The 26963-nt window shown below is 41.8% G+C and overlaps 2 protein-coding genes across 2 annotated transcripts in view; both read left to right on the top strand.

The window, feature by feature from the left end:
- gdpd4a (glycerophosphodiester phosphodiesterase domain containing 4a) overlaps positions 1 to 5405 on the top strand; it is a 31661-nt gene extending 26256 nt beyond the window's left edge. The window contains 3 exon segments of the mRNA XM_036001509.1: positions 323 to 405; positions 2698 to 2777; positions 4270 to 5405. Coding sequence (XP_035857402.1) covers positions 323 to 405; positions 2698 to 2777; positions 4270 to 4376 — 270 coding nt within the window. The 3' untranslated portion in view covers positions 4377 to 5405.
- A 2747-nt stretch (positions 5406 to 8152) lies between these two features.
- On the top strand, positions 8153 to 25930 carry LOC116053120 (gap junction gamma-1 protein-like). The gene is made up of 4 exons (XM_031304041.1): positions 8153 to 8163; positions 23484 to 23490; positions 24613 to 25777; positions 25892 to 25930. Exons 3-4 carry the CDS (start codon positions 24646 to 24648, stop codon positions 25903 to 25905), a joined length of 1146 nt encoding a protein of 381 aa, XP_031159901.1. The 5' UTR covers positions 8153 to 8163; positions 23484 to 23490; positions 24613 to 24645; the 3' UTR covers positions 25906 to 25930.
- Positions 25931 to 26963: the final 1033 nt, after the last annotated feature.

Raw genomic sequence — 26963 nt, forward strand, 5'->3', positions numbered from 1 at the left:
TTATAATTTATATTTTAGACAATTTGCTCTGATCCACTGTGACTTCTCAATCAGTAGGCAGGTGGTTCTGTATCCGTTTGAAAATCTCTTCAGCAGGTAACGTGGGTGTAATGAAGATTGAGTCTGTGATCGTTCGGTTACATAAACATTCTCACTCACCGCCTACACGTCTGTGTAACTTCAAATGAGTTGGATTACATTTTTAATACGAGTGTTCAAGTCTGAGCCCAATACTTTCTGGTGACTAAACGAAATAATGATATTTATGTTCACACTTTGTTCCAACAAATTTACTCATTTCTCTCTCTGTGTCTCTCTCCAGACTCCAGAAGAATATAGTTTGATGTGGATTCTGACCGATGCTGTGTCAGCCTTCCTCATCATTGCTGTTTTCATATTCCATTGGTGCGTAGACACACACACACACACACACACACACACACACACACACACACACACACTGCTCTCATGATTATCTTTCACTGCTAATTGTAATGTCTGGTGTTGGGGTGGTGACGCTGTGCAGGGCTGAGTCATCCTGGCTGCTGATGAGGTTTCTTTATTAATATGTAATCCGAGATGAAGACAAATGTGTGCTTGATCAATGTAAGGATGGAGAGAAAAAAAAAGACAAGCCAGCACAGCTGGTATTTATTTATGTAGCATTGGCCATCATTTATATCATATGAATAGGGCTGTCAAACAATTAAATTTTCTTAATCGCGATTAATCGTTGAAGTTCTATAGTTAATCGCGATTAAGCACATGTTTTATCACATGATTAAAATTCTATTATTTTGCATTTAAGAACAGTTTTTAAGTCCATATTAACAATGGAAAGCAATTCTTACCAGTGGATCTTGATTGGGAATCAAATGAATGCAAAGAAAGTTACTTTATGAACTTGATTTTAAGATTTGTATTTATTTATTATATATTTAATCTAGTCACACACTTGAATCTAGAGTCAATATTAGGGTTAGGTATTGTTTGGTTTGGATACCGGTGCTAAAGCGGTACTTTTAAAACGGTACCGGTGTCTTAACGGTGCCTGAACGAAAGTTAAAAAAAAGAAGAGTACTAAACAGTTGGCGACATTAAAGAACGGCTTGTTTGTTGCTAAGGCCATATCGTCAAAATGAAATGATTTAATAATAATGTAATCACTATAACAGTAACTTATTTCACTAGTAAATAGCTGTTGAATGACAAAAACAACCACCAGATGGGAAAAGGGCATTTAACAACAACTTTGAATGCACCACGAGGCTGTAAATTACCAGTTTAATTGAACGCACCGTCTGTGTTTTTCCGACAACAGCAGCTGCAGATTGTTACATCCCGGTGTCGGAATCCTCTACAGTGAAATACAGACAAACTTTACACCGTTTAGCGTTAGCTGTCAGCATTTTAACCGTGTTTAATCCAGCTACTAGCTAGCGGTAGGCTAACGTTAAACGTAAATCTCTGCAAGCGTGATTGCAGAGATACTGTGGCACCACTTTGGGTTGGAGTCATGGATGTATTATAGGACCTGGATCCAGCGTTGGAGGCAGAGCCCTGTTCATTCCTATGAGAGTTGCTCAGTGGCACATACGCCACAAACGTTTCTAAGAGTCCGGGTTTACTTCCGTGATATGCAGCCCACTGAATATGTGCAGTATTGTTTCTCCCGCTGGCCCCGCCCGCGAGCTCCCGCTCGGCCTATAGACTTTTACATTATGGTGACGTCACAGGTTTTTTAATTACTTTTCTCTGCTAGAGGGATGTTTTTTCAAATATAAAAAGTCCATGGATTAGAAATTCAGAATAGAAAGAGTCATAAGCGACCTTGTTTACAGTTCAAGGTGTGCAATGGTGGCCTATCTGGAAAATCCTTTATAGGTCGCAGCTAAGGGGATTTTTCGTTAATACTGCGAGTGGGCACTGGAAAAAAATAAATGGCGGAAAGGCTGAGTGCTATTCCTGGGGGACTGGTTGGAGTCCATCACAACACAAGTGATCAGACAAGTACAAAAGTTCAGATTAACCAAGAGTGCCATGGCGGAACATTAAATCACCTGAAAAACACACCAGGTTGTCACAGTATAACTAATCAGACCTCTAGTTATTTTTTAGCATAACCAGGCCTTTAGACTGCGGATATAAAAAGAGAGTGAGAGTGAATGTCAGTGAGATGCATCCCTTCCTCTCAGCAAGATGAGGCTCTGCACCACAAAGAGCTGGATATTTTTTACATGGCCTCCTCTGCGGATTTATTTTTATTTTATTTGTTGTTATCGCATCATGTCTTTCATCATCAGTCGCTCTTCTCCCTTTTTATAACCGGGTGTTGGTCATTACTCATGTGGACGACCCCCGCTCACACACACACACACACACACACACATATGCACGCATGCACGCACGCAGGCGCACACACACACACACACACACACACACACACACACACATGCACGCATGCACGCACGCAGGCGCACACACACACACACACACACACACACACACACACACACACACACATGCACACAATCACATCAAAGCAGCTACAGTGGCACATGTGGTAGTCTCAAGCACTTTGGTAAACACAGAAACACACCTGGTTATTCTCATCCGCTCTGATCTCTCTCTTGTGTGTGTGTGTGTGTGTGTGTGTGTGTGTGTGTGTGTGTGTGTGTGTGTGTGTGTGTGTCACAGGTGGAGAGAGAGAGGCCTGCCCTTCTGGTCAGGCAGCCGTCAGACTCATGAGAACGGACCATACAGCAAGTTCAGGACAGGTATGACAACGTATTCCTTCTTATCACTTCTTCTCCTACTAGAGTATACTGTGAATTGCTCGTCTCCATCCCGGCTGATATTGGCTGTGTTTACTGGGATTTTTTTTTTTTTTTTTTACTGAGGCCAGAGATCAATAAGACAACCTACAGTACCAAAATGTTTGCATCTGTTTTTTTTTCACCAACAAAAGATCAAAAAATAAATGTTAAAACTGAATATTGTTTTAAGCTTACTTGTGAATTTGATGATTTTATCTACAATCAACAACGGTACATTTAATATATTGGGACTCAGAGAGTGTCTTGGCCAGGTTGTGGCAGGAATAGTCTGACATTTTGGGAAATTCTTTTTTATTCTAACTTTCTTGGAGTTAGATGACAGCATCAATATCAATTTCATCCCTGTTAATCAGTACAGAGTTAGGTTTAGGCTTTGATGGAGCAGCTTGGCTTCAGTAACCGGTTTGAAGTCTCGATTATCAATTGTTCTAGCAATGTAGCCACCAACACGTCTCCAGAATCACCAGTTTTATTCAGAGTTGCAAAGTGTGCGAAGCTGGACAGGACTTTTTAAAGTGCTGCTAGCATTGATGGTCTAATACAAACATGTCCCTTAGCTGACCCAACACTCTGCACTAGACACACAGGGATGTAATTAATATTGATCCTAGCAAACAATCCTGTTTTTGCAAAATGTCAGAGTAATATCAGATATAATATTATATGATTACTGTCTTGGCATGCAGTGATCTCCAGCTGTTTGTGTTGTGTGTGTGTGTGTGTGTGTGTGTGTGTGTGTGTGTGTGTGTGTGTGTGTGTGTGTGTGTGTCAGACTCTTCAGAGGTCATCTGTGTTCGCTGGAGCCCCCTCCACCCTGACCCCCCTGCTGGAGCCCTCATCTCCCTCCCCTCGGTCTTCAACCCATGACACCCTGCATGTCAGCCCTGCATGTCAGCCCTGCATGTCAGCCCTCGGGGAACCTTGTATGAACCCTGCTCGAACTGTACAAGCTTCTGTGTTTCCTGTAGAAAACTAGCATGAACCCTTGATGACGCCCGTAGAGAGAGAGATGTGTGTGACCGGGGTTTAAGCTTCACGAGGCAAGCGACAGCAAGACAATTGTGTAGAAAGAGATGCAAGACAAGAACAAACTCCATGTACTGTGACAACCACAAATTACCTTCACTAGAGAACTACTGTACGGTGTATAAGCGTGGAAAAAAGTCCTTACTGCAGTATATGTATCTTTGCATTTGTACTGTAGATGCATGGCTGTCTTGCACCTTGTTATTTTAGTCTACTTTCAATGCTCACGTCACCTATCCTTGGCTCCCTGCCTGTACTCATCCACCCCCTCATACATGTTGTACCCTTGCCTCTCCTCAAGCATGGCCTCTGAATTACCCACAATGCTCCTTGACATGTGATATATGTGTGGTATAAAGTATGAACTGTTTGACTTTGCCCCCCCCCCCCCCCCTCTCCTTTGCAGAGCTGAGTGATGTGTGGTCCATCTCCAGCGTAATCGTCCGGCCCGACCTACGGAGCATGCCCAGTTCACCCAGTACCCCTCACCTGCCCACCATCACAGAGGAGTGACTGGGGGAGACACACAGAGAGAGAGAGAGAGAGAGAGAGAGAGAGAGAGGCAAGAAAGAGAAGTACAGAAAATGAGAGATAGAAAGAGAGAGAGAGAGAGAGAGAGAGAGAGAGAGAGAGAGAGAGAGGGTGTTCTTGATTTCAAATCAAGTGTTTTTAGATAACATAATGCAAGGCAATTTTATTTACATAGCAGCATTCAGACATGAAGCATATCAAAGTGCTTTAACATCTATCCTCTGGCATACAGGAAGCCAGTGCAGTGATCGAATGCATTAAATATTCATGACTAAATTAGCAACAATCAAATTGGATTAAAAACCTTCTTGGTTATTATTTATCAAGAGTTTAACACTGAAAAACTAGATGTGGTTTGAGCCGATTTGACAGAGCGCTGGCAACATACTGCAAGCAAACAACTGTCATCACATTGGCATTCAAATGTAGTTTAATTTGTGATGTAATCACCTTTTTCCAACTAAGCCCTGCCTGGTGCCAGAAGCTCAGAGAAACCCAAAAATGCAGAAATCCGTTGCAAAAATAACCAAAACTGTTCTGTCTTTGGCAAAAATTGTTCATGTAAGAACTCATCACTCATAGTAAGAAGCTGATTGAGAACATGTGTTTGAATGAAAAGAGAAAGGATAACAGAGTCTTTGAATAAGACATTTACATTAAAACATTTTATTCAGCTGAAAAATGAGTCATTCGAGTACATCAGCGTCATCAAAGTTGAGGAGAAAAAGGCCAAAGTGACCAAGAACAGAACAGAGAAACATGTTCAGGTAAAGTAAGAGACAGCATCCTCTCTCAGTGGGCCGACTGCCTGCAGGGACGTAGCTGCTGAACCAAACCTCATTCACTGATCTGCCATCAGGGACGGAGCGGAGAGACTCCAGTGTCTATTTCCATACTAAAATCTCATAGATGCCATTCAAAAAAAAAAAAAAAAACTGGGTGGTGAGGACAGTTGAATACATGCTTGAGAACATTTTCATCATTCAACGCCACCAGCTGAGCTCGACAACGCAAGACACTAAACCTCACGAAAGAAAGAAGAAACCGATGAATATATACTGCTGTAGGAATACATGAGTCGCTTTCACTCGTTCCGTCTCGTGTTTCTAGTTGATAAAAACCAAATGGAAGAGGCCGCAGAGAAGCTTGAGCAGGAGAAGATGATAAAATGGACTCTATGGACTAGGAGCTACATTTTTTTCATTTTCAGCTGTACAGATATCAGGTGCATTATACCAAACCTTTAACCATGTCTTAAACTTTAATCTCTCTGTGTCTGTGAGGTGTCGGATGCGGTGTACGAACTCTACACTGTTCAGACAGAATGAATGTAAACCCGAGGCTTGAGAAGGTATTGTTAATTGTTACTGTTTATGTTTTGTACTAAAGTGAATGTATTATCAAGCAGGGCCGGGTTTCTCAAAAGCGTATGAGGAATGTTTTGGCTGGTGGTCCTTCCAGTTTGGCTGCAGATTTGTGCCGAATGTATCAGCTGCTCTAAATAAAGATATAGATGCTTTTGAGAAACCAGACCTTGTTACTCGTTTTACGAGGCAGTGAATACAGCATCTGCTTTTTCCTCAAATATACGCACACAGTACTTTCTGGAAGTATAACTGTATAGTCCGTCTGTGTCTATGTTGTCCCAACTTAAACTGATTTTAGATCTGAAATCCAGAGTGTCTTGTACTTTTCAGGTGTGAAATACAATGAGGTTAGGGGCTTTGACTTTCTGAGAGATTTGCCAGTTTGCGATAGCCTGGTTGACACCAGACCCTTCTCAGTTGTAACCACAGGCGCCGATTTATGTTTTCCTCCGTGGGTGCTCACAGGCGCACGTCCTTTAAAACAAAAAAGTAGTCAAAAAATGTTTGCATTTCAGAATCTTAGGAAATGGACAGCGGCCGACACGAACACACACGCCTATTAACTCGATAATAAAGCCGTAAAGTAGGCTATCTTTCACCTCAGGACAGCTCCACTTCTCACACATACAGATAGGATTGGAGATGAACACGTAACCGCGATCAGCTTCGTGGGAAATTAAGAATCAATTCCACCTGTCTAGTAGCCTAGGCACACTATGACAGACGCTCCACTTAGCACCAACTGCAATGTTTAATTTTAAATGAATGTAGCCTACTGGCAGTCTGGCACTGGGTGCTCAGTATTTTCCGTGGGTGCTCGAGCTCCGGAGCACCCACGGTATCGGCGCCTATGGTTGTAACTGAGAGTGGGTCTGGGGAAGCTTCATTCACAGCTCATTTCCAAAGGGGCGTCACCAACGGACGCCGCTCAAATGCGTCTGGGTGCAACTGGATAGTCCTTCAACCAATCAGACCAATGATCTGGGTGACGTAGCAGCGACAGCGGCATCAACGGGTTGCTGCGCTTCGGTGGCCGTCATGTTGAATGTAAACAAAAAGATGCTTACCGTCGCTGCGCTATCGTCATCGTGTAAAGCCCGCCTCACCGGTTGTGATTGGTGTAAAGCCCGCCTCAACGGTTGTGATTGGTGTAAAGCCCGCCTCAATGGTTGTGATTGGTGTAAAGCCCGCCTCAACGGTTGTGATTGGTGTAAAGCCCGCCTCACCGATTGTGATTGGTGTAAAGCCCGCCTCACCGGTTGTGATTGGTGTAAAGCCCGCCTCAACGGTTGTGATTGGTGTAAAGCCCGCCTCAACGGTTGTGATTGGTGTAAAGCCCACCTCAACAGTTGTGATTGGTGCCTTGATTTGGAAAAATTGGAAATGGGCTTGAATGGGCTCTTGGCCAGAAGGACTTGCAGAGCAAAGTTCGTCAGGGTTTTCCCAGGCTAAGTTTGCGACAGTGTTGGAGATGAAGTGCCATTAAAAAAAAACCAACTATGGCTTTGTTTTCATTGGTAGAATCCGATGGCAGTTTATTCATCCAGTATAGTAAATGTACAGGAATTGATTTCAAATATAACAATAGTTTCTGACAAATCTCCTTGAATGCACACCTCTGCAGGTATCGATTTGCAAGGAATCCGTATAACATGGTTCACAGTGCTCATCCCATTTAACCAGCAGTCTCACCCCATGTGCACATGCTTTTACCCAACTAGCCTTTTATTTAGCATATAGTCTACCATTCTGATTCATTCTAAGATTTAGATAGATAATGGACGTTTTTTAAGTTTAGAACTTTAGGGATTTGGGCTGCCTGACTGAGGTGTTGCTGTACATGTCAGAAGACAGATACAGTACATGTTTGGCTGCAATCAGAGGTTTCTGGACTTTTTGCTTTGTCTTAAACACTTCTGAATGAGATTATGGTCAATGCATTGCTCAGTCCTGAAGTCAGACAAAATGAAAACATTGCAGAGTCACAAAGCAACTGTAATGTACTGTATTGTATTGTAATATAAGCGGTTTGCAATTAAGTTTAACTGTATTTGTGTTCCTGTTGAGAATATAGTAGGCTAATCATTTTAGCTGCAATCACTATAGCTGCACAGCCGTATTTATTCTACTGAATATGATGTTTCCCACTGATGGACTGTTCATTTTAAGTCAGCGAGTCTGGTGACGATGCAGCAGCTGCGCTGGATTTCCTTTGGAGATGCTTTACATTTTGAGCCTTGCATGTGTTGGATTCATCCAACTTTTATAGATGCTTTCTTAAAGTGATATTCCACCCAAGATCTATCTTTTTAGTAACCGATTTAAAAGGTGTTTGTAAAGACATTTTCCATGGGGATTCAAGTGGTGGCAAGTCTTTAAAATTATGTATTTCCCAAAACACAGTCAGGTAAAAGGTGGGGCTCCAGAGGTAAAAAATAAAATAAAAAATGCTTAATAACAGATTTGTCAGCATATTAATTGGAGTGCTGCCTTTTTCAATTTTGGTAAATGCAGAAGTTAAGGCAGAGCACCAAACTGAGTTTATTTAAATTCAGAGAAATGTTGACAAACCACTGCAGTATATTCCACTTCTCCCCGGTCCAACTGAAGCTTAACAGCATAACATGGAAGATATTTTGTAGTAAACAATGACTGTTTGGCAGATACTGAGCATGCAGGTGAACAGCAGAGAAGTGGACAACATTACAGCAGAACAATATGTTTAAATTAAGCTTAATTAGCTCTAAGAAGATAGCTAACATGCACATTTGGGACCTGAAACTCAAGCAAACCAAGCAAGAAAGATATTTTTGCAAACGTATCTGTCGTCCAAAAGAGCAGAAGTTTAACCTCAGGCTCTGCTTTAAAATCTCTTTATTGAAGACAAAGTTAACTTATGGCGTATTACATTGTTTTCGAAAGCCGGCTCAGCCACCTTCCCTCCAGACTGGTGAACAAAATGACTTTCTGCATGAAAAGGTTTTCTTGTTTCTTGGCAAAACTTAAGAGCAAGGTTTTGTTTGATGATCTCTTTCTTATTTTCTGAAACAGGCGCCATCAGTATGTAAAGGGGCGTCGGACTGGGGGGAAAGAAGGGGACTGTGTACCCCAAAAGATGCTAGAATGAATAGCTGTGGATGCGGGGAGGGGCCCATAGAAAATGCTTTTCTACAGGGCCCAGAATTTTGTGCTACACCCCTGAGTACGTACAACATACCTGCTTTACTGTCTTTCATTTTTAAATGGTATATTCACGGTCAGAGCCCATGTAATGGCTTTATTTAATAGAGATATAAATTCCACTCTACTAGTTCTCTGTATCAAAGCTGTGAGATTTAGGATTCATGGTTTGATACTGGAAGGAGAACTTGCCCTTACTGGAAGCTGTGGTCCTTTGATTGGCTTGTACACTGAGACATTGGCAGTTTGTCTTAACTACGTGACTTGTATTTTGATCCTGACTGTACCAGAACGTGTGGACATGTCATGTGTGTGGCTCTTTTAAAATCATAAAATCACTGTAATCTAAAATGATGAGTCAACTGTCTACATCTCGAAAATCTGAAATGACGTAAAGTGCACAAGTGTCTTTGAATAATAAACTGCAGTATGCTGAGGAAAATAATATAAGATATATTATAATGTGGGTATTAGGGGTCCAGCTGCCATTCTTTCATCTGTAGCATTTTACATCTAGTGTTGTACTGAACGACTACATTTTATTTTCTAGAAGAATTTTATTTTATTTTTTACTGTAACTTTTCTCTGATTGTAAATGCTACTGTCATCTGGTATTAAAACGTTAAAAGAAAGGTTTGGTTGTTGGTAGCACTATCTGTGGTGTTTTTTATGCCTGAAATGTACAAACATACATAGCTTATGACTGCTATGACTTTTTATGACATTTTTTTTGACATACTGTACTATGACTTTTATATGACTTTTTTTCCAACATTCTATACTGACTATTTTTTACTTTTTTCGACATACTGTACTATATTTTTTTCGACAGACTATGACTATTTTTCTTTTACTTTTTTCGACATACTGTACTATATTTATTTCAACAGACAGACTATTTTTTTTACTTTTTTCGACATACTGTACTATATTTTTTATGACTTTTTTTCCAACATTCTATACTGACTATGTTTTACTTTTTTCGACATACTGTACTATATTTTTTTCGACAGACTATGACTATTTTTTTTACTTTTTTCGACATACTGTACTATATTTTTTTCGACAGACTGACTATTTTTTTTTTACTTTTTTCGACATACTGTACTATATTTTTTATGACTTTTTTTCCAACATTCTATACTGACTATTTTTTACTTTTTTCGACATACTGTACTATATTTTTTTCGACAGACTATGACTATTTTTTTTACTTTTTTCGACATACTATATTTTTTTAGACAGACTGACTATTTTTTTTACTTTTTTTGACATACTGTACAATATTTTTTTCAACAGACAGACTATTTTTTTTACTTTTTTTGACATACTGTACTATATTTTTTTCGACAGACTATGACTATTTTTTTTACTTTTTTCGACATACTGTACTATATTTTTTATGACTTTTTTTCCAACATTTTATACTGACTATTTTTTACTTTTTTCGACATACTGTACTATATTTTTTTTCGACAGACTATGACTATTTTTTTTACTTTTTTTGACATACTGTACTATATTTTTTATGACTTTTTTTCCAACATTCTATACTGACTATTTTTTCCTTTTTTCGACACTATATTTTTTTCAACAGACAGACTATTTTTTTTACTTTTTTTGACATACTGTACTATATTTTTTTCAACAGACAGACTATTTTTTTTACTTTTTTCGACATACAGTACTATATTTTTTTCGACAGACTATGACTATTTTTTTTACTTTTTTCGACATACTGTACTATATTTTTTTCAACAGACAGACTATTTTTTTTACTTTTTTTGACATACTGTACTATATTTTTTTAGACAGACTATGACTATTTTTTTTGTACTTTTTTTCGACATACTATATTTTTTTCGACAGACAGACTATTTTTTTTACTTTTTTCGACATACTGTACTATATTTTTTTCGACAGACTATGACTATTTTTTTTACTTTTTTCGACATACTGTACTATATTTTTTTCGACAGACTGACTATTTTTTTTTACTTTTTTCGACATACTGTACTATATTTTTTTCGACAGACTGACTATTTTTTTTTACTTTTTTCGACATACTGTACTATATTTTTTTCAACAGACAGACTATTTTTTTTTACTTTTTTCGACATACTGTACTATATTTTTTATGACTTTTTTTCCAACATTCTATACTGACTATTTTTTTACTTTTTTCGACATACTGTACTATATTTATTTCGACAGACTATGACTATTTTTTTTTACTTTTTTTCGACATACTGTACTATATTTTTTATGACTTTTTTTCCAACATTCTATACTATAACTATTTTTTCCTTTTTTCGACATACTATACTATATTTTTTTCGACATACTATGACTATTTTTTCAACAAACTATACTATGACTTTTTTCAAAACATACTATACTATGACTTTATCATGACTTTTTTAGAAATACTAGCTATACTATGACTTTATCATGACTTTTTTAGAAATACTAGCTATGCTATGACTTTTTATGACATACTTGGGAGTATCTCTACCGTCTTTACACACACACGCCCAGTGTCAGCTTTAAAAATAAATAAAATAGCGTCAGCTTACAGTAGCCTATTTGATTTAGCTGAACAGCAGCCGGCCTAAAGTCTGATAATGACACCGACTTGCCATTTTGTTTTTACTTTCTTGTAACTATTGTAATTAAAATGTTACACTCATTGGTCACGCTCTGAACATCCTCTCCGTTTCTCAGAGAAGATGTAACTAAACAACAATGCTAATGCCAACCATTTAGAAGCTAGCCAGTAGCCTACTTACACTATTCCTAGTATAATGCTAGATAGGTTTTTAAATAGACAATTTAGCTTCACGTAAGCTAGGCTAGCTAGTGAGGACGACAGGCAGTAGCTGTTGCTTAGTTACGCTTAGCCCACATGCCGACCCGATGCCGACTGAAGACGACTGTACACGAGCTCAAGTGCATTTCGGGAAAAGAAAAGAAAGTGGAAAAGACTGGAGAATTCGCGCCAGTGGTGACTAAGATTCTTGAGGTAAGTTGTAGGCTACTTGAAATACTTTCTTATTCTTAACTTATATTTACATGCAAAAACGACATCTTGGGCGGTTGTTATTTTTACTGGTTCAATTTGGTTTCTAACAGCGCTGTTAGACCCTTTACTATATAACTTGTCGAGCCGAGGCCGAGGCACCGGATCCCCGCCAGGATATCATCCCCTGGCCGCGGGAGCGCGCATGCACTCAGAGAAGCGGAGTTTAACGGCTACACTTCGAATTCACCTCGTAAATGGAACAAATAGTGGTAACGCTTTACAATAAGGTACACAACAAAATAGGTAGCTACTGGTTTTGAAAGGGTAGTTACTGTTTTTCAGAAGGGTAGTTACTGTTTTTCAGAAGGGTAGTTACTGTTTTTCAGAAAAAGGGTAACTAATCATTCGTTACCCTTCTGAAAAAGGGTAACTACCCTTCTGAAAAACAGTTACTACCCTTCTGAAAAAGGGTAACGAATGATTAGTTACCCTTTTTCAGAAGGGTAGTTACTGTTTTTCAGAAGGGTAGTTACTGTTTTTCAGAAAAAGGGTAACTAATCATTCGTTACCCTTCTGAAAAAGGGTAACTACCCTTCTGAAAAACAGTTACTACCCTTCTGAAAAAGGGTAACGAATGATTAGTTACCCTTTCTCAGAAGGGTAGTGTCAAATAATGCTGCTGGCGAATACAGTTTATTTGCTCTTAACTTGGCTTTCTTTATTGTCTCATTGCCAACGTCTCGGTAACATACATCAAACGTTTTCTTTCTCTCTTCTTGAACTCTTCCTGTTATGATACGTGTCTGCCTTGCAGCACGCTCTCTGATTGGTCACTGGGAAGTACAACTTTATTAACACAAACAATGTCTTGACATCGCCCCCTCAAATTCTCCCTGTCCTTAAGACTATTAGAAATATAACAGTATCCTAAACCATAACTTTCCATCTTGTAAGTGCTGATTGTAAGTAACTGTTTCCCTTCTCATTTAACTCATGACCTTTATGACTAACAAGAACCGAACTAAGTTTAACCATATATTTCTTACACTACACATCCATCCTCACCACTGGTTTACACACTCTACCAAACCTGGTCACGGTCAGTCCTTCCGGTGTTACTGTAGGACCTTTATTATTGTTGCTCAGTCCTTGTGGTATTTCTTCTGTTGACTCTTTGACTGTGTGCCCAGTGTCTGTGTTCTCCTTTTCTGCTCCCCTTGGTATCAGTTGTAGATGACTCCTATTCCTTCTCACCTCCCCTCCCCTTGGTGACTTCACCTGGTAGGAGCGTGGAGTGCAGCTGTCTTGAATGACCACTGCTGGTCCTTTCCACTCCTTTTCCTTGTCCAGTTTTGACAGGACCTGATCCCCTGGCAGTAGAAGCGGTAAGTCCCTCACACCATGTCTCCTATTGAAGTAGAACGCCTGTTGTCGTTTTGCCTCCTCATCTCTGCGCCGAATGACGTCTCGGTCTGGCCACTTTGGAATCAGGTTCCTTTTGAGCGACGGTAGTGTGGTCCGGATCTTGCGACCCATGAGCATTTCTGCAGGGCTCACTCCCGTAGAGCTTGTGGGTGTGGCCCTGTAGCACATTATAGCCAATAATGGATCTTCCTGCTTGAGGATGCGTTTGGCTGTCTGGACAGCACGCTCCGCGTGCCCATTTCCTTGTGGGTTGTGCGGGCTGAATGTAGTATGTTCTATGTCATACTGTGTGCAAAAGTCTCTCCAGGCCTCACTAGTGTATTGTGGCCCGTTGTCACTGACTATCTGTTCAGGGATGCCAAATCTCGCGAATGTAACTTTCATTGACCTTATCACCTGGTCTGTTGTGGTTGATGTCAAATGTAAGATTTCTAGGTATCGTGAGTAGTAATCTGATATCACTATGTATTGTTTTCCTTTATACTCACAGATGTCGGTGGCTATCTTCTGCCACGGTCTCTCCGGCAGAGGAGTTGGTTGTAGCGGCTCTTTGCGCTGTGTACGTCTGTTTGTCTGGCAGAAGCGGCATGTGTCCACCTTGTGCTTGATATCCGCTGATATCCTTGGCCACCACACTGTTTCCTGTGCACGTTCTCTGCATTTTGACACACTTTGGTGTCCTTCATGTATGCGGTCTAATATTTCTTGTCTCATGGACTGTGGAATAACGATGCGACAACCTATTGTGATGAGGCCGTCACACACAGACAAGGAGTCTTTCATTGTGTAATAGTCTTTAACACTGTCTGTGATGCTACTCACATGCTTGGGCCATCCATCTCTGATCAGCTTCTGAACCTTTTGGAGCAGCTCATCCTCTTGTGTGGCTGTCTTGATCCTGTCCAGCTTGTGTTGTGAAATAGGCCAGCTGTGAGCCACTGCATTTACATGGCAAGCGATGATCGCCTCCGTTGTGTTGTCTTTGTCTTTAATGGGGCTGCGTGACAGGGTGTCTGCGATGACCAGCGTCTTTCCCGGTGCATATTCAGCTTTTGCGTTAAATCGCATGAGTCGCATCAAGAGTCTTTGACACCTCACTGGTACTGTATCTAAATCTTTACTATTTATCAGAGGGACCAGTGGCTTGTGATCTGTGATCAATCTGAATTTCTCCATGCCTACCAGGTATTTCTCAAACCTTTCACAGGCCCATACTCCTGCTAAACATTCCTTTTCAATTTGCGCATACCTGGTTTCTGCGTCTGACAATCTTCTTGAGCAGTAGGCAACTGGCTTCCAGCTTTCGTCATTCAGTTGCAGTAGAACGCCTCCTAGCCCAAAACTGCTCGCATCTGCTGAAACAGCCGTCTGTCTTTGTGGGTCATAGTGAGCCAGGACGGGTGATGTAATGAGGGCTTCTTTCAGCTGCTGAAACGCCCGATGCTGCGGCTGGTCCCAGGTCCAGGCGGTCCTTTCTTTCAGAAGGTCATACAGAGGGCCCGCTGCCGTTGCCATGTCTGGTATGTATTTGCTCATATAGTTTATCATGCCCAATGCACGCTTTAACTCATGCACGTTGGCGGGCTCTTGTAGCTCACTAATGGCGCTCACTTTGTCTGGATCGGCTCTTACCCCATTGGCGTCCACTATGTGGCCCAGAAATCGCAGCTCTGGTTGTCTGTATACACACTTTTCCTTGTTGAGCTTAAGGCCTGCCTTCTCCATTTTCTCCAGTGTGTTTTGTAGGTGTCTGTCATGTGATGCCATATCCCTTCCATGAACAATCACGTCATCCATGTATGCTGCCACGCCCTCCAGGCCCTCCAGCAGTTCGTTCATCTTGCGTTGGAATATTTCTGAAGCAATATTGATTCCGAAGGGCAGTCGCTTGAAGCAGTATCTGCCGAAAGGCGTTATGAAGGTGGTGAGGGTGCTGCTTTCTTCATGTAGTGGTATCTGCCAAAAACCTGACGCTGCGTCAAGTGACGTAAAGACCGTAGATCCCGCTAGCTTAGCTAGTGTCTCTTCTGTTGTGGGCAGTTGGTATCGCTCTCTTCTTATGTTTTCATTCAGTTTTTGGAGCCCCACGCAGATTCTGATGGCACCTGTAGGTTTCATAACTGGCACCATTGGCGCGCACCAGTCTGTTGGTTGGGTCACTTTTACGATCACGCCCTGTTCCTCCATTCGCTGTAGCTCCGCTTGGACTTTAGGAAGAAGTGGCAGAGGGACTCTTCTGGCGGTGTGTACAGCGTATGGGACAGCCCCCTCTCTTAGGTGGATCTTCACCGGGTCGGTTTTGAGCACCCCCTGGATTCCCACAGCTGTCCTAATCTGCTGTATTCTCTTCACCATCCCCATCTCTACCGCTGTCTCCCTGTCTAGCAGGTTGCTTACTGTAGGCCCTCTTGCTACGTATACGTTAAAGATGTGTTTCTTGTTTTTATGCAGTGTGCTAGCAGTGAACTGGCCCATTATGTCCAGTGCCCCGCCCGGGCTATCTAAAGGTCCATCGGGCGCCTCAAGCTTTCTTTCAGGCTTAAGAGCTCTAAATGTTTTCACGTTCATTACAGTGACATCTGCTCCTGTGTCGATTCTAAATCTGACCGGAGTGTGTCCTATACAAATCTCTTCAGTCCACTGTTCAACACTACTTTGCTTTATCTTACTTACTGCGCCTAGGTAGAAGCTTTCCTCTTCTTCCTTGTTGTGAGTGACTTCCCTCACTAACTTAGAAAAACAATTTCTCTCCCAGTGGCCTTTTTTTCCACATTTTCTGCATTCCGACTCTAATGCTGGGCATTTGGTTGGGATTTTGTGTTTTTCTTTCCCGCATCGACGGCACTTGGAAACCCCTGAGCAGTGCTGTCCAACGCTCCCCTCTTTCATCTGCGGTTTTTTCCATTCTTTCTTTATCGGGTGCCTGTGTTTCACTTCTTGCACGGTGAGCTGTGCTTGCTGCTCTTGTTGGGTTATCTGTTGTGCTATTTCTTCCGCTTGCCTCACCATTATCACTGCTTTTTCTAGAGTGAGGTCAGACGTTAATTGCATTCGTCTGGACAGTTCTTTGTCACGGATTCCCACAACCAGTCTGTCTCTAATGTGTTCGTTTTTCTTTTCGCCAAAGTCACAGTTTTCACTCAATTCATGCAGGGCCCGTATGAACATCTCCGCCATTTCGCCTGGCTTCTGTTGTCTCTGGTGGAAACACGCTCTCTCGTGTATTGTGTTCCTCTTCGGTACGAAGTATTCATCAAACTTCGCGAGCACCGTTTCATAATGGTTCTCGTCTTCCTCCTCCGTGAAGACGAATGTTTTGAATATATTTTCGGCTTCATTGCCCATAGCATAGATGAGTGTGCTAACCTGAACGTCACCGTCTTCATAGCTTAACTTTGTTGCCGACCTGAATCGTGTGAACCTCTGTCTCCACGCAGGCCATTCACCCGGCTTTCCAAAGTTGAAGTTCTCCGGTGGTTTAAACTTTGCCATCACGTCGGTTTCGTTTTAGAACACTTCTGACACCATGTCAAATAATGCTGCTGGCGAATAGTTTATTTGCTCTTAACTTGGCTTTCTTTATTGTCTCATTGCCAACGTCTCGGTAACATACATCAAACGTTTTCTTTCTCTCTTCTTGAACTCTTCCTGTTATGATACGTGTCTGCCTAGCAGCACGCTCTCTGATTGGTCACTGGGAAGTACAACTTTATTAACACAAACAATGTCTTGACAGGTAGTTACTGTTTTTCTGAAAAAGGGTAACTAATCATTCGTTACCCTTCTGAAAAAGGGTAACTACCCTTCTGAACAACAGTTACTACCCTTCTGAAAAAGGGTAACTAATCATTCGTTACCCTTCTGAAAAAGGGTAACTACCCTTCTGAACAACAGTTACTACCCTTCTGAAAAAGGGTAACGAATGATTAGTTACCCTTTTTCAGAAGGGTAGTTACTGTAACTACCTATTTTTTGTGTACCTTATTGTAAAGTGTTTACCCAAATAGTGACGTGGCAGACTCGACGGGGTTTTCCATAGTAACAAGGGACTCATTTATCTACATGAATACATGTATTTGTGTTACATTAAGGCGACGTGTGAATTGTTTAATGCCTCATTTCCTAAAGTTCCACATTGCCATTAGGGCTGTGCTCGATTGAAGGAATTCGTAGTCGACTAACACTCATTCAATTGTATCGACTAATCGATTAATTGATTTAATCGACAGATCTGTAAATCTGAGTTTCTCTGCAAAGAGTGATGCAAAAGCACCACTTTAATTCTTGTGTTTACCAGAGATGTGCTCGTACATTTCTTGGAAATAAGTCATTCAGCATGAAAAAAGCATAAAACATGACTAATCGACTAAAGAAATCTTAGTTGACTAAGACCAAAATGACCGATTAGTCGACTAATTGACTAAGAGGGGGCAGCCCTAATTGCCATGCACCTTAGCTACATAGGCCGACTGATAGTCTTATCTATAGGGCTGCAACTAACGATTATTTTCATAGTCGATTAATCTGTCGATTATTTTCTCGATTAATCGATTAGTTGTTTGATCTATAAAAATGTCAAAACATGGTGAAAAATGTGGATCAGTGTTTCCCAAAAAGCCTAAGAGGACGTCCTCAAATGTCTTGTGTTGTCCCAAACTCAAAAGATATTCAGTTTACTGTCACAGAGGAGAGAAGAAACTAGAAGATATTCACATTTAACAAGCCGGAATCAGAGAAATCTTTTTTTTTTTTAATAAAAAAAATGACTCAAACGATTAATCGATTATCAAAATAGTTGGCGATTAATTTAATAGTTGACAACTAATCGATTCATCGTTGCACCTCTACTTATCTATGTGACTCGACATCACATGCAGGTTTATGAACAATATTTTTTCCTTTAATCAAGGCTACCTCCATCTGTCTAGTCTCTGCGGGTGTGGTCTGACAAGGACGCCCCGTTTTTGCTAACCCGTCCCTCCCTGCCCTCTAACGTGATTTATTTTTTAATTTAATTTAGTTTAATATGGCTTTTCAATTAACAGCTTTGTTCACCTGTTTACCATATGAGTTACAGAGGGGATACACTTTATATCAGGCCGTTTTTTCACCTGATATGATGTGTATCCCCTCTGTAACTTTTGATAGAAAAGAGCAGACATCTCCATATTATCTCAGGTTGTTCACTGTGACCAAAAGAACACAAAAAATAACACACATGATGGCAGGACAGACCCTTTGCGTGTTAGGGGAGTCAGTCGGCCTATGTAGCTGAGGAGCATGGCAATATGGAACTTTGGAAAACACTGTCGATTAATCCACAACACTAAACGACGTATTAAACAATTCACAAGTCGCCTTAAAGGTGCTCTAAGCGTTTTTTAGGCTACAACATTTTTTTTGTCACATACAGCAAACATATCCTCACTATCCGCTAGCTGCCTGTCCCCTGAACACACTGTAAAATAACATCTCCTCACTATCCGCTAGCTGCCTGTCCCCTGAACACACTGTAAAAAACATCTCACTATCCGCTAGCTGCCTGTCCCCTGAACACACTGTAAAAAAACATCTCACTATCCGCTAACAGCCTGTCCCCTGAACACACTGTAAAAAAACATCTCCTCACTATCTGCTAGCTGCCTGTCCCCTGAACACACTGTAAAAAAACATCTCACTATCTGCTAGCTGCCTGTCCCCTGAACACACTGTAAAAAAACATCTCACTATCTGCTAGCTGCCTGTCCCCTGAACACACTGTAAAAAAACATCTCACTATCTGCTTGCTGCCTGTCCCCTGAACACACTGTAAAAAAACATCTCCTCACTATCTGCTAGCTGCCTGTCCCCTGAACACACTGTAAAAAACATCTCCTCACTATCTGCTAGCTGCCTGTCCCCTGAACACACTGTAAAAAACATCTCCTCACTATCTGCTAGCTGCCTGTCCCCTGAACACACTGTAAAAAACATCTCCTCACTATCTGCTAGCTGCCTGTCCCCTGAACATACTGTAAAAAACATCTCTTCACTATCTGCTAGCTGCCTGTCCCCTGAACACACTGTAAAAAACATCTCGCTATCTGCTAGCTGCCTGTCCCCTGAACACACTGTAAAAAACATCTCCTCACTATCCGCTAGCTGCCTGTCCCCTGAACACACTGTAAAAAAACATCTCCTCACTATCCGCTAGCTGCCTGTCCCCTGAACACACTGTAAAAAAACATCTCACTATCTGCTAGCTGCCTGTCCCCTGAACACACTGTAAAAAACATCTCCTCACTATCTGCTAGCTGCCTGTCCCCTGAACACACTGTAAAAAACATCTCCTCACTATCTGCTAGCTGCCTGTCCCCTGAACACACTGTAAAAAACATCTCCTCACTATCTGCTAGCTGCCTGTCCCCTGAACACACTGTAAAAAACATCTCGCTATCTGCTAGCTGCCTGTCCCCTGAACACACTGTAAAAAACATCTCCTCACTATCCGCTAGCTGCCTGTCCCCTGAACACACTGTAAAAAAACATCTCCTCACTATCCGCTAGCTGCCTGTCCCCTGAACACACTGTAAAATAACATCTCGCTATCTGCTAGCTGCCTGTCCCCTGAACACACTGTAAAATAACATCTCACTATCCGCTAGCTGCCTGTCCCCTGAACACACTGTAAAATAACATCTCACTATCTACTAGCTGCCTGTCCCCTGAACACACTGTAAAAAACATCTCCTCACTATCTGCTAGCTGCCTGTCCCCTGAACACACTGTAAAAAACATCTCACTATCTGCTAGCTGCCTGTCCCCTGAACACACTGTAAAAAAAACGTGGTCTCTGTAGACAGCCCAGGCTCCACAAACGGCAACAAAAACAAACTGCGCCAACCTGCACCACCAAACATAACAAACAGTCTTCCAGCCAATAACCGGCAAGAAGGATTTTGGGGTTGGAGGGGTTAGTGCGCGGAAGGGAGGGGGAGGGGCGAGCTAGCCTCCGTATTGTTTGACAATACTTCGAACGTCAACAAGAAGTGACGTCACCCAACATCGCTTAGAGCAGTGATTTTCAACCACTGTGCCGCGGCACACTAGTGTGCCGTGAGAGATCGTCCGATTTTACTTAATTGCATATATACAAAATTTATATACAAACTTTTTTCATTGAGTTACTGCAAATAATTTGCCATTGTTGCGCATCTGTGCCTGCAATGTGATGACTGGCAGAGAAATTAAATACTGTTCTGTGTCAGTAGGAGGCAGTATAGCGCAATAATGACCTTGTTGATTTAAGACAATAGAATTACTGCCACCTTTCGCTCGCATCGTGGGATGTAACCAAGGGGGTCAGCTTCTCCTCACAACCCTATGGCGCCATTTTGATGCTACCAAGCCATCACCTCCCGTTAGCATCCCATTGACTGCCATTCATTTTGACGTCACTTTGACAGAGAATAACTTTACATCTGAAGAGTTTAAAGACTCTATTTGTCCATTGTTTATTTCTAAAGAAACACGACAATGTATAAAAGGCTCCATTATCTTGTACCTCACGTTATGGCTCCGTAGCAGACGTTTTTATAAAAATAGGCTAACGATTGTGTCATAACCACGCGACTTACTGTCGCATAGTAGAGGAATTACCGTATAGTACAGGAGAAGCTCGCAGGCAGTTTGGACTTACATTAGCTGTTTAAGTGTAATTACTAATGTTAACTAGCATTTTAGTGAAAAATAATTAGCCTGTGTCTATGTTATCTCCTTACATATACCTACGCTCTCCGTCTCTGCTAGATTGGGAATGATTGAGATTTCTCTTGGCACAGCTACCAGAAGACTTCCAACTTTCAGACAGGTTGCTCACGTCACATCTACGTCGTCTCTCTCAGTTGGAGGCTGCTCAGTAACGCTCAGCCATCACCGGAAAAGTTCTTCTAATATCCTTCACTGGTCTCCGTCCAGACACACGGGATCTGTTGGTCCATTCTTATATACAGTCTATGGATGTAAGCAGTAGGGCCGAGATCATCGATGTAAGCCTGCAACAGCGATGGATACATTTTTAAAAAGGAAAAATGCAGATTCTGATCTTATTAGGCTACAATGTGTCATCTTTGGTTGGTGGTGTGCCACGGTATTTTTTTAATGTGAAAAATCGTGCCGTGGCGAAAAAAAGGTTGAAAAACACTGGCTTAGAGCACCTTTAAAGGTGCACTATGATAAAAATGAAATTGTGCTGAAACCATTCAGGAACTCATAGTGCACCTTTAATGTTACAGACAAATGAATGTATTTATGTATATAACTGAGTCCCTTATTACTATGGAAAACCCTGTCGATTCTTCCACGCTACTGATCGGTATTTCGAAACAATGCATTAAACAATTCACAGGTTGCTATTTGTTCCATTTACGAGGTGAATTCGAAGTGCAGCAGTTAAACTCCGCTTCTCTGAGTGCACGTGCGCTCCCGCGGCCAGGGGATGATATCCTGGCGGGGATCAGCGCCTTGGCACGACACCGGGATGGCGCAGTAAAAAACCGGCAGGCTCAGGGATAACAACCATCATCGCTGAAGGTAGTTTATTTCAGACAAGTTGGTAAGTTTCCATTCCAGTTAAATAATCACGATCTTGTCTGCGTTATTTTAATCATTTTGGTGCAGTGGTGTAGTCTACGTGATACGCAGGTATACGCTGTATACCCACTAAGAAATCTCCAGGATTTCCGTATACCCACCTAAAAATGTGCAATGATACGCAACAACATAGTTTTCTGACAGAACTTTCACTTCAGATATTTGTATTCACAAATACGGGGTCGAGTAATGTGACAGCAAACTAAACTAACTGACTAAGGTCCCTGATGTGAAAGCCCCCCTTACTGCTTTATATTCCATTATATATTTGATATATTTTGAATGTCATCTGTGTTTTCCTTCTCATAGGATAAATAAAGGTATTCCCACCATAAATTGGTGCATAAAAGTGTATCAGAATGCAGGAAATTGAAGTCTTTGACGCTCAAAATAACGCTGGGGGAGGACACCCAGATCCCACACTTTGATATAAATGAGAGATGGAGATGGAATGATATAATCTAGAAAATCATAAATACACTGTAGCTTATTTACTTGGCACAAGCCTGATAGTTTATGGTAGTGGGTAATTACTCAGCAGAAGTTATGAGGTTGGTCATTGCCTCTTTTGGTTTTTACTATCGGCCCTTTTACTCTGTTTTGACCATCTTTAGAGCAGGGGTCTTCCAAAGTTTTTTTAAGCTATGGACCCCTTAACTAAGAGAGACGGAGCAGGGACCCCCTATTACATACAGTATATTGTATAAAATGAAGTTGCATATTAAAGTGGCCGTATTATGCTCATTTTCAGGTTCATAATTGTAATTTGAGGTTGTACCAGAATAGGTTTACATGGTTTAATTTTCAAAAAACACCATATTTTTGTTGTACTGCACATTGCTGCAGCTCCTCTTTTCACCCTGTGTTCAGGTCTCTGTTTTAGCTACAGAGTGAGACCTCTCACTGCTGTAACATCTTTGTTGTCAGTCGCACATGCTCAGTAGCTAGGTAAGATCACATGCTCAGTAGCTAGGTAAGATCACATGCTCAGTAGCTAGGTAAGACCACATGCTCAGTAGCTAGGTAAGATCACATGCTCAGTAGCTAGGTGAGATCACATGCTCAGTAGCTAGGTAAGATCACATGCTCAGTAGCTAGGTAAGATCACATGCTCAGTAGCTAGGTAAGATCACATGCTCAGTAGCTAGGTAAGATCACATGCTCAGTAGCTAGGTAAGATCACATGCTCAGCTGTTTCTCTAACTTCAGCAGTACAAGGCAGGATTAGCTGGGAGACTTCTTCTAAACGAGGGCGCACTTCCAACTTTATGTGGAATACCTGCAGAACAGGGACATGGAAGTAGTTCTATACAATGTATTTTGTAGATTAGGGTGAATTTGTGTGTGTTGTAGCAGTATTTTGCCATTGAGAACGAGCTAGCATGCTAACGGTTAGCCCCCTAGGCCCCTCGTTTCGGCTAGTGACGTAGAAAGCCGTGCAGATTTTGACCAGCTCACCCAGAGACTGAAGGCAGGACACATTCAGAAACCGTATCTCACTCTAAACAGCATGGATGTTTTTTTTTTTTTTTCAAAGTTTGTATGCGTGTGGAAGCACCAGAGACACAAAATAACTCCCCAAATCCCAGAAAAAGTGATTCTTTCATAATATGGGCACTTTAAACCGGGCCTACAATAACGTGTAGCGCAGCCTAAAGCCTTTATACATACATTTTTTTGCCTAGAATACTAAGCTATTAAAATAATAATTGTTGACATGATTTTACAAATCATCTTTTAATGTTACACATTGGCTACCTGTGGCACAGTGAATCCTTAGGATGAACTGTATCTGTGTGTGGCTACCTTAGTGACTACCTTACCTATATGCCAGTAAGCATATCATCAGCGGGGATTTATATTTGCTAATAATATGTTAGAATTATGTTAAGACATTTACATTTTTGAAAAATGGACAATTTGGAGGCCCCCCTGCAGTAACTCTGAGTATTAAACCATGACTAGACATTTCACACATTTGGTTCCAACTTGAATGTTTTTGTCTCTGAACACTACAGCTCATAACGTGTTTAATGTTTACTGTGATATGCCTCAAGCACCACTCGGCTAACAGGATTTCAGCTGGTTCTTTAGTTAGCCGTCTGGTTGTTGTTGCATGATTTGGTAATAGCATCAGGATCTTTTGCCTGAGCATGCTCTTTGTCATGGAAGTGATGGTTGATTTGGGAAGGCTCAGCCTTGCTACAGTGACACAATAGCTCCGTCTTGTGGCTACCTGGTGCAAGAACACAGAGACTCAATATGAGCAATGGTGAAATGTGATGTGAACCAAAATGAATAACTCAATTAATCTAGGTCGATCATTATATTGGATTTTAAGGAAAAATGTTGCATATATTTAAATTTGAAGTCATTCTAATATCTTAAATGTCTGTATCATTCTTAATAATTCATATGGCTTGGGGCATATTGATTTGTGTTAGGAATATTGATTTGTAGTTGAGACCAAATGTCTGCAGTGACTGCTAAATATTACCTTCCACATACTCTTTACTGTCAGTGAGCACTTAACTTGGTAAATGCATTTAAAAGTGACATCTGAATAATCATCTTGTCATCTTTGTCTGCACAGGTTTGAGAGCTTCCCTTCTGCTGCAGAGGCAGAATGAGCTGGAGTTTCCTCACGCGCCTGTTGGACGAGATTTCCAACCACTCAACCTTCGTGGGCAAAATCTGGCTCACCCTCCTCATCGTCTTTCGCATCGTGCTGACTGCGGTCGGGGGCGAGGCAATCTACTATGATGAACAGAGTAATTTTGTGTGTAACACGCTGCAACCCGGTTGCGAGAACGTGTGCTACGATGCGTTTGCGCCGCTGTCACACATTCGTTTCTGGGTGTTTCAGGTAATTATGATCACCACCCCCACCGTCATGTACCTCGGCTTTGCTATGCATAAGATTGCCCGCATGGAGGACGATGACTACCGGCCGCGGGGCAGGAAGAGGATGCCGATAGCGAGCCGTGGTGCCAACCGAGACTGCGAGGAAGTGGAGGATCATGGGGAGGAGGACCCCGTGATCCTGGAAGAGATTGAGCCAGAAAAGGAAAAGGAAGTCGCGGAGAAGCCCAGCAAAAAGCACGACGGACGCCGTCGCATCAAGCGCGATGGCCTGATGAAGGTCTACGTGGTTCAGCTGCTGTCGCGTGCCATCTTTGAGGCCTCGTTCCTGTTTGGACAGTACGTCCTTTACGGGCTGGAGGTGGCCCCGCTGTACGAATGCACGCGCTCCCCTTGCCCGCACAGGGTGGATTGCTTCATCTCGCGGCCCAAAGAGAAGACCATCTTCCTGCTCATTATGTATGCGGTCAGCGCCCTGTGTCTGCTCTTCACCATGTTGGAGATCCTTCACCTCGGCATCAGCTGTGTCCGAGACTGCTTTTGCGCACCGCGGCCTCAGCCTCCCACCCCCCGTCACCCAACCCTGTCCAGCCAGAGATCCGCTGCCATCTGCCACCGGCCATCGGCACCTCCAGGCTACCACACGGCTCTGAAGAAGGACCCGTCGGGGAAAATGGGCTTCAGGGACAACCTGGGAGACTCGGGCCGCGAGTCGTTTGGCGACGAGGCTTCAGCGCGGGAGCTGGAGAGGCTGCGAAGACACCTGAAACTGGATCGGCAGCATCTGGACCTGGCTTACCAAAATGAGGAGAGCAGCCCAGAGTCCAACGGAACCGCGGTTGAGCAGAATAGATTAAACTTTGCCCAGGAGAAGCAGAGCAGTACATGTGAGAAAGGTGAGGCCTCCAACCTTTTTCATCGTCTTCATAAGTTTCTTCTTTTGATTTTGATCGGTTTTATTTTGTATCGATCAATACGAAATGCTTTACTGACACTATCTCTGTTTACAGGTCTTCGTGTGTAGGTTCAGTGAGGTGTGTGTGTGTGTGTGTGTGTGTGTGTGTGTGTGTGTGTGTTACAGCCAGTTCTGGTGGGACAAAGAGGAGAGCGGTCGTCTCAACCAGCGATACTTGAGACGCCTGTCTGAAGATCCAAAGTGCTTACAAACTACCGTTGTGCGGCAAGAACGGTTAAGGTTATCATGTACTTCTCCCTCAGGGCAGCTAATAACTGTAATTTTTTTTAGTAACATATATATATATATATATATATATATATATACTTTTTTATTACGGGAGAGTTTGTCCTCTTGGAAGTTCACAGTGAATGCATCTTAAGTTTGTCTTAGATCTAAACTCGGTTTTATGGCATTTCGTAAAGGTATGGCCAAGTTGCAGTGCAAAAGAACATGTTTATACCGTAAACATTTATGACTTTGTGAGGAAGGGAATCTCTGGGTGAGTGAGATGCAAAACAAAGGTTAAAGGACAAGGCACCACTCATAAAAAAACAGTACTGGAGTTATTTCATGCTGATGAAGACATTTTGAGTTAATTTTTATACAAAGGTATAAGTGTGTCACTATTTGCTTTTTTTGACAATGTTGGCACTGCACCAGTCAACATTCCCGAGCCCGGTGCTTCGAAGGTAACTGGAACACACTTGGGGTGCCTCTGTTCAAAGGAATAAACCTGGGTAATGCTTGAAAAACGTGTAACTTTTGATATTGTCTTGTATTGTTTAAACATGTATTTGATACTGTTCTTTATTTCTGTATTAGTGAGTATTGTTGTATTTAAAAGAGGCTACTGTCACTGTGGCAGACGTGATTTTATTTTAAAACAACTGCTGTCTTAGTTCGCTGAAGTCTGTCCATGGACGTGCATTCTTTTAGTTCAGCTGTTCAGTTTTCTTGTTGTAAATTCAAAGCGTTGAACGTGCGCTGAGATGCCATCTTTTGTATGCTGAGTCATACCCACAGTGCCAATTAGTGCCAACTCAAATATTGTCATCTCAAGTTATTTTGGAACAATGCTCTTTGTATTTTTTATACTTTTTGTATTGATAGTTCTTTGTGGTTAG

Source organism: Sander lucioperca, chromosome 5, assembly GCF_008315115.2.
Source record: "Sander lucioperca isolate FBNREF2018 chromosome 5, SLUC_FBN_1.2, whole genome shotgun sequence".
Lineage (NCBI taxonomy): Eukaryota > Metazoa > Chordata > Actinopteri > Perciformes > Percidae > Sander > Sander lucioperca.

Coding starts and splice junctions, on each gene's coding strand:
- LOC116053120 (XM_031304041.1), top strand. CDS start 24,646: ATGAGCTGGAGTTTCCTCACGCGCCTGTTGGACGAGATTTCCAACCAC.